At 42.3% G+C, this 12737-nt stretch overlaps 1 protein-coding gene across 1 annotated transcript in view; it reads right to left on the bottom strand.

Moving 5' to 3' along the window:
- LOC117464618 (delphilin-like) overlaps positions 1-12737 on the bottom strand; it is a 63361-nt gene that overhangs the window by 45979 nt on the left and 4645 nt on the right. The window contains 2 exon segments of the mRNA XM_034107147.1: positions 10954-11108; positions 11992-12321. Of these exon segments, the coding sequence (XP_033963038.1) occupies positions 10954-11108; positions 11992-12321 (485 nt within the window).

Genomic DNA, 12737 nt, shown 5'->3' with positions numbered 1-12737 from the left:
TATTCATATCTTAGACTGCACTGTAACTTTTATCCATGTATTTTTTCTTTTAATGTTTCTTTTATTAGCTTTTCTTTTTAATGACTGATTTTAAATGCCATTTTCTTAATGTCTTTCATTTTTTGTAAAGCACTTTGAATTGCCTTGTGTTGAAAAGTGCTATATAAATAAACTTGCCTTGCAGCAGTCTGAAGCTGATGCAGATGAATCAGACATGGGAAAAACATCACCAGTTGAGTAATTAGCAACAAACACGCCACTGAAGTCAAGAGAGAGGCAGCAGCTACCACGGTACGTCCTGAAGAAGCGAATTAAGAGGCGTAAAAACAACTTTGACAGCTAAATAAAACAATTAGGACACACGTATTGCACAGAGACACGGAGAGAGAGAGGGAACAGCCGCAGAGTGATTGTGATGCACGACCATTTCATTATCTGGAGTTTTATGAAAAGCTGTTCAGGTACATACAGATGTAGCACTCCAGATCAGACTCAAATGGGTGTGTCCCAGTCAAAAGCCCAGCGGATGCCAGTGGCTGGGGGTGTTGCCAAATTGCTAGAGGGCGTTGCCCAATTTCCCCAATTGTTCAATTACAGGATTTAACCATGAGATGGCGCTTCATTCACAAAATACACAAAGACAACTGGGTGTTGTAGAACTTAGTCTGTTTGCAATGTTTGCAGCTCTGCAGTTGTGTTTGCTGAATACTGTAGCATGTAATCACTTATTTGTTACTGTATGGTACAGTATAGAGGACCTTAAGACCTGTGCTGTTATTGCTAATGCCTAGTGGGGGGTAATGAAGTCCCACTTGCATGCGGATATCTAACCCTAAAGATCACGGCTTCTGTTAACAACGCTGGTGTGAAGAGATCATTGAATAAACAGCACACCTTATCTTCTCTCTTTAGTAGCTGAACACATAGAGGTATTTTAAGATAGGCGTAGTAGGAGTTCATTAGAGCCGGAACATGCTGTCATTTTCATGCTGATGTTAAGAAAACTGTATAAAGATGTAACAGAAGAAATTCAGATCCTTTATGAGGGTTGCTTTTTGCATATTAGCATGCTATCTTTCGGCGGCACAACAAATATTATTTTAAACATTGTAGATCAATAAAGGCATGATGTTGTCATGTCACTTCCTTTTGCTCCATATGTTGATGTAGAAGAGACATGAAGAAGAGGGGACACATGTTGATGTAGAAGAGACATGAAGAAGAGGGGACACATGTTGATGTAGAAGAGACATGAAGAAGAGGGGACACATGTTGATGGAGAAGAGACATGGAGAAGAGGGGACACATGTTGATGTAGAAGAGACATGAAGAAGAGGGGACACATGTTGATGTAGAAGAGACATGAAGAAGAGGGGACACATGTTGATGTAGAAGAGACATGAAGAAGAGGGGACACATGTTGATGGAGAAGAGACATGGAGAAGAGGGGACACATGTTGATGTAGAAGAGACATGAAGAAGAGGGGACACATGTTGATGTAGAAGAGACATGAAGAAGAGGGGACACATGTTGATGTAGAAGAGACATGAAGAAGAGGGGACACATGTTGATGTAGAAGAGACATGAAGAAGAGGGGACACTAAGTTGATGTAGAAGAGACATGAAGAAGAGGGGACACATGTTGATGTAGAAGAGACATGAAGAAGAGGGGACACATGTTGATGTAGAAGAGACATGAAGAAGAGGGGACACATGTTGATGTAGAAGAGACATGAAGAAGAGGGGACACATACATCAGAAGTACAGTGCAGTACGCTACAGCTGAGCTCAAGGAAGTCTTCTATTATGTCATGCTGAATGCAATCCATCCTCACAGGGAGCACAGCCCCTTACAGAATGCTGCATGATACATCTATTGACTATAATTGAGACACTGGGCCCCCTAGTGGTCGCATCACAAACTGTGGTAATGGTTTCTCCTCTCTTTACATGAGCTCTCCCTTCAGCACCTAACACACAACAAAAGAGCAGCAATGCAGCAGCCTATTGCTTCTGACACATGTCCCTCTCCTGCTGCTTGAAATATGTGTTTTTGTGAAGTCTAAAAGGATTAAATGAGCCAATTAAATGTGTATAAAGGGGGTTCTTTTCCAGTTCTACATATTTAGATCAGTTTAAATGTCATGAGAAGTACTACTCTTCAAGTGAAATCTCTTTTTTATTTCAAATCTGCCTCTCATGAGCCCCATAACTTTGTAGAATTAAATTTTAAATCACTGAAATGACCCATTAAAGAGTTACTTAACACCAAGTGTAGAGGCAGCGTTTTCCCTCTCTGACAGCTCGCTGCACCCTCGCTGTGAGGGGGACCCAAGTTCCCATCAGCTAAAACACGTGGGTTTGCTATCCTGGCTCCAAGATGGTGGAATGAGCTCCCCATTGACATCAGGACAGCAGATAGCTTACACACCTTCCGGCGCAGACTGAAAACTCATCTCTTTCGACTCCACCTCGAGCGATAGAACTATTAACAAAGCACTTATATACTAACAAAGGACTGGCTTATCTAAAGCCAGTTGAGTAGCACTTGAAATGTTTTGGCTCTATGAAACCTGATGTACTTGATTCTGTTTTCTTCAAGTTTGTATCTTCCTGGTCGAATGCACTTATTGTAAGTCGCTAAATGTAATGTAAAAATGTTAAGTCTAACACCCAGCAGTGGAAATGGCTTGCTGTCGCTACACCTCACTGTGAAATGATGGCATGCTGTAGTACACATATACCTCACTGCAGCAAAACAAAAAGTGGAACCACGAGAGGTCAGCAAAAACATGATTTTCTGTCCTTTTTTTGTCTGAAAAACAGAGCCCAGTCTGTTCTGATTGGATAGTAGGCCGGCTCTGTTGTGATTGGTCAACATTGAGTAAACCCCCCAAAAAGAACAATAGGGCAACTTTAATTTATCATCAGCTGTTTAACACATACAGTATAGCCTCCCTCTTGTGAGAAAAAAAGCACAACATATTTTCTCCCTAGGTCTTTTCCCAAGTGGAGCAGCAAAGAAGCATTTTATTTGAGATTAGAATCATTTTAAAAATACCAAATTACATCAAAGTACAGAATACACACATAGTGGCCACGTTATCAGCCATCGCTTGAAAAACACACCATCTTTCTAGATGTAATCTCTCTGGACCCCCTGCAGTTTGACGCCATAGCCCACACCATCCACACTGCCCTCTCACACCTGGACCAGAGGAACACTGTGAGAATGCTGTTCATTGATTACAGTTCAGCATCAATACCATTGTGCCCTCCAAGATGGTCATCAAGCTCAGAGACCTCGGGCTCAACAGCGCCCTCTGTGACTGGATCCTGAACTTCCTGAGGGGCAGAGTCCAGGCAGTGCGGGTGGGAAACATCACATCCCCCACCCTGATCCTCAACACCGGAGCCCCTCAAGGCTGCGTGCTCAGCCCTCTCCTCTACTCCCTGTTCACTCACGACTGCGTGGCCACACACAGCTCCAACACCATCGTGAAGTTTGCCGACGACACGACCGCCATCGGCCAGATCACAGACGGCGACGAGACGGCGCACAGAGAGGAGGTCGGAAAACTGACATCTTGGTGCCAGGATAACAACCTCCATCTCAACGTCAGCAAAACAAAGGTGCTGATTGTGGATTACAGGAAGCAGCAGAGAGAGGGACACGCCCCCATCACCTTCAATGGGACTACGGTAGGGAGAGTCAGCAGCTTCAGGTTCCTCGCTGTCCACATCACTGAGGACCTGACATGGACTCTTCACTGAGGACCTGACATGGACTCTTCACACCACCACCATCACCAAGAAAGCTCGACAGCGGCTCTTCTTCCTCCGCAGGCTGAGGAGGTTCAACATGGACTCCAGGATACTCAGCAACTTCTACAGGTGCACCATAGAGAGGATCCTGACTGCATCACGGCCTGGTACGGCAGCTGCACCGCCCTCAATCGTGAGGCTTTACAGAGGGTGGTGAAAACTGCACAGAACATCACCAGGACGGAGCTGCCATCCATGGAGGACCTTTACTCCCAGCGGGTCAGGCAGAAAGCTCTCAGGATTATAAAAGACCCCCATCACCCCAGCCACAAACTGTTATGTCTGCTGCCGTCTGGCAGGCGTTATCGCGCAGCATCAGGACTAAAACAACCAGATTCAGAGACAGCTTCATCCCGGAGGCAATAAGACTGTTAAACAACTGAACTGCTGAAACAATTTCATAACATTCATCTGCTACTTAGTAATTATTTATCTATTATCTAATATATCATTCCAATAACTTGTATATAGACTCTTATTGCACTATTCCACTTTTTTTTCTCACTTTTTTTAAAAAACATTTTTCTTTTTGTATTACTTTTAATATAGTATATTTTAATATTGGTTAATAGTGTCTGCTTATCTGTATTATTGTGTTGCATTGTTGGAGAAGCCTGTGACATAGTATTTTCAACGACATAATTACTCTGTAGCTATGTTAGTTTGACAATAAAGAACCTTGAACCTTGAAAGTAGCTGCCACTTCAGGGGAATGGCGGCTATCACATTTTGGGAACAAATCTGCTCAGTTGAAAAGAAAGGGCACGTATTTTTAGCCTGCTGTCGCTGTCTCTACAGGTTTTGATCAGTTGTCGAGGCTTTGCTGTGTCTCACTGCAGCCTGAGCACAGACTACCGGCTACAATGAGAAGTCTCCTGAGATATAAATAAATGTTCTGTAGTGATGTAGGTGTTGCATCCCACACAGCCTCGCTCTGTTTTCTATCTTAGTCTCCATGCTTTTTGCCATCTATTAATATCACAGCACTAACATGTCTCTGTCTCTCACACAGCACCTGTCTGAGGGTTTACCTGCTGCTATCAGCATTTTTTTATATTATAAAATCCAGATATTCATTCACCTCGAAATGCGCAGCCATAGGGTAAAACAGCCACATCATCACAAAAAGTTTTCCGTGTCAACTCTCCGAAACTAAATGAGTGCTCTGATTTGACCTCATTTATCCAGAAGAGGGATCTATAATTATCTGAGGGAGGGTTGTGGAGGAGGAAGCAAGCAGGGACAGATATCTCAAAGGGAAGAATGACGAGCAGGAAACTACAAAGAGAAGACCTCATTTCATTTCAAGTGTCCAGACTACAGGTGAGTGAGGGGGAAATTGATGACATGTCTCGTAGACACATAGGGTATCCTGCCAAGAAAGGCACAGTGGTTGGTTACACATAGGAAGGATAAAGCCAGTGAGATTAAATATATTTATCTGATTTCAAATCCTTTACTGTATGAGCCTCACTGGGTCTGTGTCCAGGAACATGTCAAAAGTGAGTAGATTAAAAACGGTGCTGTTAAAAAAAGGTCAGTCATGTCTGAGCCACTGAATAAACACACTAATGTGGTTTTAAATGTGATGAACAAAGAAATCAATAATGAAACTTGAGTACGCATGCTAACATTTGCTAATTAAAACAAAACAGTTATTATAATTAAACCTGAGGAGGACATGAATGTGTGTCCTACATTGCATTGCAATCTGAAAAGTGGAACCTGTGCAAAAGAGCCTGCATTCTTTCAAATGGCCAGCAGGGGGAAGATATACTGGTGACAAAAAGGAGCTAGATTGAATAGAAGTCTATAAGAAAATCACCCATCTTCTCACTTCATTTATTAACTCTGTAAACATGTTCCTGACAGGTTTATGGATTAAATCGCCAATTATGGGTCTTCTTTAAAACAGCCTGATGTCCATTTTGTCGATTAAGGGCACAATGTCACAATCAGAATCGGTTTGATTACCAATATGTTTACACACACGAGGAATTTGCTTTGGTGTCATTTACTTAGATGATTCATCAAATCAAATCAAGTTTTATTTATATAGCACATTTATAAACGATTTTTGGTCGAGCCAAAGTGCTGTACATATAAAAAAAATAAGCATCGAGTATACTTTGCTACCTTGTGATTGACAAGTCGCTACAACAACATTCGTCAGCATTTTGTTGTAGCAAAAAAGCTCCAAGCATGTTTTTGCTAGTAAATATTAGCATCAAGATTTATATATTTATGTGAATAAGAGTTAATTAATTTTTAGTTTTTTTAATTCTTGTTTAAGTCTTTTATTTTATAAATGTTTTAAGTGAAGAGATGGATAACTGGAATGCAAATACCTTCAATAACGTAATTAAAATAAGGCACCTTGCTCATCAAGCTAGCCCCGCACGGCATTGCTCTTCCCCAGCTCAACCCTCTCGTCTAAATATGGTCACTTCTGGATAAGATAAAACCAAGATGGCGCCGGCCATAATGCCAAACTTCAGGATTCAAAACGGTAGTCTGGAAAACCAATGGGTGACGTCACAGTGACTACGTCCACTTCTTTTTAAGGATCAATCAGAGTCACTAGAAATCATCCCCTAGAATCTTGACTACATGGTAATATATACCGTCTATGGGAACATGATTGTATGTTATGAAGTATTAGTAAAGATATACCATCCGGCATAAGCATCCCTAGAGCCATGTAGATGAAAAGCAATCTGTGTTTTATTCTTCCTTCATCACGAACAAGCAGCTCACATAAAGCACAGATAATAAATCCACCGACAACGATAAAAAACCAACTTATTCCAGTCTAAATTATGAATGCACTGGCTTTAGTACGGCTTGTGCTCATATTAAAAGCTGTTTGGGAGGCTCTTGTGGGCCATGATTGTGTTTTTAAGTGTAGCATCTCAGCAGTAGTTGCAGAACGAGCTCCACTGACTCCTGCAGTTAAGATTAAACACCATCATTATCAGCGCCATTGGAACGGAAAGCGGTGTGCACAACATGCACTGTGGGGTCAAGACAAAGGAGCTGAGAGAAGCAGATATGTGGATCGTTTCGACGCACCATGATCACCCTCTAATCACTCCTTTCTTTTATCATGCATGAATGTCAATGAAGTAATGAAGAGGTGAGTCCATGTTTGCATGATTAGATAAGTGCACCTGCTTTGAAACATATCCCAATGACCATGGTGCCAGCGATGTCAAATCAAATCACATCAAATGTATACACAGACAAAGGTAACTCAAAGGGCTTCACAAACCAAACACATAATCCCAACGCAGCTCTGAATAAAACAGGAAGGACATAATACAAAACATTCTAATCTAATGTGAATAAATACAATTCAGATCGAAGCCAGTTTAAAAAGGGAGCAACATTTAGCTCATAAGCAAGCAAACACACACACACACACACACACACACACACACACACACACACACACACACACACACACACACACACACACACACACACACACACACACACACACACACACACACACACACACACCACACACACACACACACACACACACACACACACACACACACACACACACACACACACACACACACACACACACACACACACACACACACACACACATAGGGCGGTGGTGGCGAAGTCCTTAGTGACTTGGCTTGGCAACTGGAGTTCAAGTCTCGGAAAGACCAAGTGCTACCGAGTTGTCCCTGAGCAAGGCACCGTTCCCTACCGTTTCGTTACATAGTACCTGTACTACGTAATGACAATAAGTTGAATCTTCTTCTTCATAGACGCACACACACACACACACACACACACACACACACACACACACACACACACACACACACACACACACACACACACACACACACACACACACACACACACACACACACACACACACACACACACACACACACACACACACACACACACACACACACACACACACACACACACACACACACACACACACACACACACGGCGAGAGATTAAATCCTAAAAGCAGAGCATCACTCAAGCTAATGACTTTGCTCACGAAAGAGGCAAACACACTCACATGCCATTGTATCACTTACTGTGTTACAACCGGCAGTGTCCATTTTAATGTCGGCCACAGTCATATCAAGCAGCCTGAACAAACTCCTGATTTAAGGCTCGAAGTTGCCTTGAAGAAAGCCAGGAAAACAACGAGGGAATAGAGGATTTCGGAGGCAGAAACATCAGCAGCAGCAGCAGCCATCAGATTTCACTTCACATACATAATTACTAGTGATGGCAAAACCAGTGCAGGCGCAGACCCAAAGAAGCCAATAAAAAATGCACAGACACATTTCCTAAAACCTAAGAGTCCAATTGAAAGAGTAAATACTCACCCCAGGCAATTCATCGTGTCAGCTGTCACCCATTGCTCAAAGAAAGAAACTAAGTGAGCAGCTTCACTATAAGACTGCTTCAGTGCTGGCTCTCTGAGGGGGATCAAATGTGGGACTTTACCAAGTGTCAGGGGGAACGGCCGCCACGCGGAGAGTGAGCAGAATAATGAGAATAAAATCCATCCGGAAAAAACACAGAGAGAGGGAGGGGAGGTAGAAGAGTTCGGGATGGGTGGGGGAATCGTAAAAGAACACAAAGAGATAATAATAATAATAATAATAATGTTGCTATTGGTGCTCGAGCAAATAGGAGTGTCCTTAAATATAAAAAAAGTTGTCAGTGTTTGAATTATTCATGAGCAATTTAGCGCACAGAAATCCTGTCGCCTCCTTTGTCATGTCAGGTAACCACTCATACTGCTGGAAAGGCTTTATGCTGTATATTAGTGCCACTAAAAATAGAACAAAGTGGTGTAGTAGTGGATGAGAGCCAGCGTAGTAAGACAACAAAAGGTTTTGATTGGCTCTACTTGTGGAGGAACTGTCCACTGTTCACTGATTGAGAGAACGTCTGGTGATTTTGGCGCAAACAAATCCTCTGGCTACCCGAGTGCTTTTTCACGTTTCCACTTCACAGAAACTCACAAAACCTGTCGTGTGTCTCTCCAGGGACAGTGGATACAGAGCCACCGGTATTACATTATGTTTCCATGAAGCGAGTACTCGACTAAAGCCGCCTGTGGCTCGTCATCACACACACCTCCATGCTGTGAGTTTCGCCTCACGTTGCCAATACTCCTTTACGGCACACAAACTCATAGCTCGGGCAGTTAAGTCCGAGTTTCACTAACACGGATGAAGCGACTTGGAGGGGGGCACTGTGGATTTACTGTGGAGTGGCAGATGGGGCCCACCTAAACCTAAAGCGCAGCTCTGAAACGGCTGGCAGCGGTCGAGACCCCCGCGCTAATCCATCCTGCAGGACGAGCACCGGGAAAAGCCTGTTTATTCGTCATTATGACAAAAAAAACCTGCAGATTATTTTACTTTTCACTACTTGAAATATGACACATTTGGGATGTGTGTGTGGGATACAGTAGATGGGGAGTGAGGGCTGCACAATTAATCGATTTGTATCGAAATGTCAATGTGGACTGGTGTAATAATCCCAGGAAACACAAAATGTGTTAAATGTTTAATACAGTATGTTTTAAAGGCCATCTTGAATGAAGTGTTGTGGAGCTGCTGAGACATCCCAGCTTACAATTAGAACATATTATTCTAATTTACAATGAAAATGAGAGAAGTTAAAAATGATTAATCCCTCCAATACTGCGAGTCATATCTCAAATGCCTTAAAGTCAAAATAATACAAATTAGCACAAAATGATTTGTACCATGGGACCGAGACAGTGGTGATAACATGGAAGAAGCAATGTTCAAACAACAGATGTCTTAGTCACAAACAGTGGCGTTTTTATATGTACAAAACAACTTAGATGTGTGTATATATATATAAGCTTCTGGTGCTTTTTTAAACACGTAAACAAATAGCTGTAGGCTATCCATGGTTCCGATAGAGGGGGGGGGTTATAAGGACAACACAGACACTCATCACGAGGTCACAATATCAATGGATCCAGCAGAGCAATAGCCTATAGGCATAACACAGAATATCGACAAAAGATATGACATAAAATAACTTACCAAAGCTGAAGCAGATAGTCAACTTCAGTCATTTTCTTTCCGTTTTACTGATTGTAATCGCTACACGCTGCTCTCTCGTCACCTCTTCACAAACAACTACTAAGCACACGTACTTACAGCCAATCAGCTCTCTGAATTATGAGATGACGTTTGGTAGGTATGTCAGCACTTTGTCCCTATGGTGATTATTTTGTTGCCGAACACATTGAATAGAAAAAGACTGAGCATGCGCAGTGTAGTTTTTACAGCACCCATTCACTTAGACAGTGAGAGAGAGGGGCTAGATCGGGGCTTGACCCACGTCGCTCAAAACGGCTCAATAGGCACACTGTGGACACTAATTAGAAGAACACAGACTAAAGCAGCAATGTACAGACGAATCAGATGACCAAACATGATCTTAACATATATTTTAAGATGTATTTTTTTTTTTAATTACTATTTGAATTACTTTCTGCTGACACTAGGTGGGGCTGTGCCAGTCGCCACTGGTCACAAATGATGCATCTCTTTTTATGTTTACCAGTAGGCCACTTGGTACATTTCCCCTCGCCTCAAAGCCTAGACTCTAGACCAGTGTTTCTCAAACTTTTTCATACCAAGGACCACTTAACCAATAAAAAAACACTCGCGGACCACCTAACTCCACAAATATCCAAAAACACATCGTTTTTTACAAATCGCCTGAAAATGGTACAAACAAGTGGCAACATGTGTGATGAAGGTGTTTATCTGGGCTATATCATGCAATTGAAAGTGAAACTTAAGCTCGCTCCATTGCGGAGATATTCCCGCGAGAGTGCGGAAAACTTACATTTATTTATTTATTTCAAATGTGTAATGTTACCAATATACTCACGGACCACTAGGGGGCGCTCACGGGCCACCAGTGGTCCGCAGACCACACTTTGAGAAGCACTGCTCGAGACGCTTGGCTAGAATCCAGATAGCAGCCTTCTTTAAAGTCACCTCTCTACCAGCAGTTTATTCTGTCCTGTGTTTGGTGACCCATTGTAATGGAAGTTCAAACGCGTTGCCCTTACCGGATGTTGGAGATGAGCTGTCGGTGCTCTTCAGTGTTCAGGATGTCTGGCAGCACCGAGGCCAACCACTCCACTCTCTTCTCCGCTGCGTACTGCTTCAGAGCCGTGAAGAGCTTCTCTTTCACTTCGGGTTCATCACCTAGAATCTGTTCCACCTGACGCAGAACGGACAGTGACGTTAGAGGGGGGAGGCTGTCAGCTCATAGTTTAACTCAAAGCCTGATCGGTACTGTGACAGCACTTCATCTGCAATTAAAAAGACACATTGCCTTAAGAAGGGCTCTTTAGTTTGAGTTAAATATGTGTTACTTCCTTCTAAGAGTTTCATCTTCCTCCGTTTGTTTTTATTTCCTCACAGTGTACATTTTGTAAAAGGATTACACCAGTGAATTGAATGAATTTACAAACGTATACATTTTTTTAATGTAATAGTATTTAGCATATTTAAGGAAAACATCTGAGGTGTTGCTGTAACTTTTGCAAAAACATGGTGGAAATGAAACACTTGGTCTCAAAACTGAATTGTTCAGGTCTCTTGATATGCAATTCATCTGGTAAACAAAAGGTTTATAGCAGTGCTATTTTATAATTCTGGTTTTGAATCCATCAGTAGACAATATTGAATAAGTGTTAGAAGACTACGTACTCTTCAATCTAGGTAAGCCCTCATGGATCATTTCCAATAGTTGTATCATTCAACCAATTGATTTGTAAGAACAAAGTCAAACCCAACTTGAACAGAAAAATAAGTTAACCTGCACTGTTCATGGTTCAAGGCTTTTATTGTCATATGTACAATAGCTACAGTGTAGTTATGACAATGAAATGCTTAGGTCACAGGCTCCTCCAACAGGGCAACACAATACAACAGATAATAGTGCAAGTAGATAAAATAAAATAGAAATAGTGCAGAATAGTCTATATACAAGTAATTGGAATATTGATATATATAAATTGCAGACAGATGAATGTTATGGATGTTCTTTCAAAAGTTCAAAAACCTGCACTGTTAGCCGTGACTGTGAGTTTTGAACGTACCCTCCTGTTGAACTCCAGAGCTTTGTGTTTGCGGTCCAGCCTCGCTCCCTCTCCTCCCACCTGACTGTCCTCGATGCTGATGCTGTGTTTCTGCCACGGGCCGAGACACAGAACCCCCAGGCGGAGCGTCCGGCCCTGCGAGGCTTTGATCAGCGCCGCGGCCGTCTCGTGCTGCCGGACGGGGATCCCGTTCACCTCCATGACGTAATCCCCCGCCTTCAGACCTGCACGGCCCGCCGGAGAGCAGGGCGAGCAGTCCTCCACCAGCAGGGGGCAGTCTCCTACGATGGTGAACCCAAAACGACCGTCCGGACCCGGTATGATGTCCATCTGTGACGCAAGAAAAAAAAAAAAAAGTGTAAATGTATTGAAATTAAAGGAATTAAACTCCCCAAAAGACCCTTATTGAATAATGATTTGCCCCGTTATCTTGAACAAAACGTTAGCTTGTCCCACTTCCACTATGATAAATAATGAATCCAAAAAAGAACAAGAGTGTATTGAAGTAAATGGGGGGCCTTATTTAAAAAGCAGCAAAATCATATCACATCATGCATTTATAAAGTCTCACAAGAAATGCGCAGCTGAAATTGTTAGTGCAGAAGTGTATTAAATGTTAAGATTTTAAAAATGAAAATATGCACTTCGTTGGAAATACAGAGCATTCGATAAGACAAATAATAATTGGATTAACCTGCACGATTTCGGTGACAGTGTGAAAAGGGATGTTTTATATGTATAGTATT

This window comes from Pseudochaenichthys georgianus, chromosome 19 (assembly GCF_902827115.2).
Source record: "Pseudochaenichthys georgianus chromosome 19, fPseGeo1.2, whole genome shotgun sequence".
Taxonomy (NCBI): Eukaryota; Metazoa; Chordata; class Actinopteri; order Perciformes; family Channichthyidae; genus Pseudochaenichthys; species Pseudochaenichthys georgianus.
The sequence above is the reverse complement of the archived record's forward strand: the minus strand, read 5'-3'. Positions and strand labels throughout refer to the sequence as shown.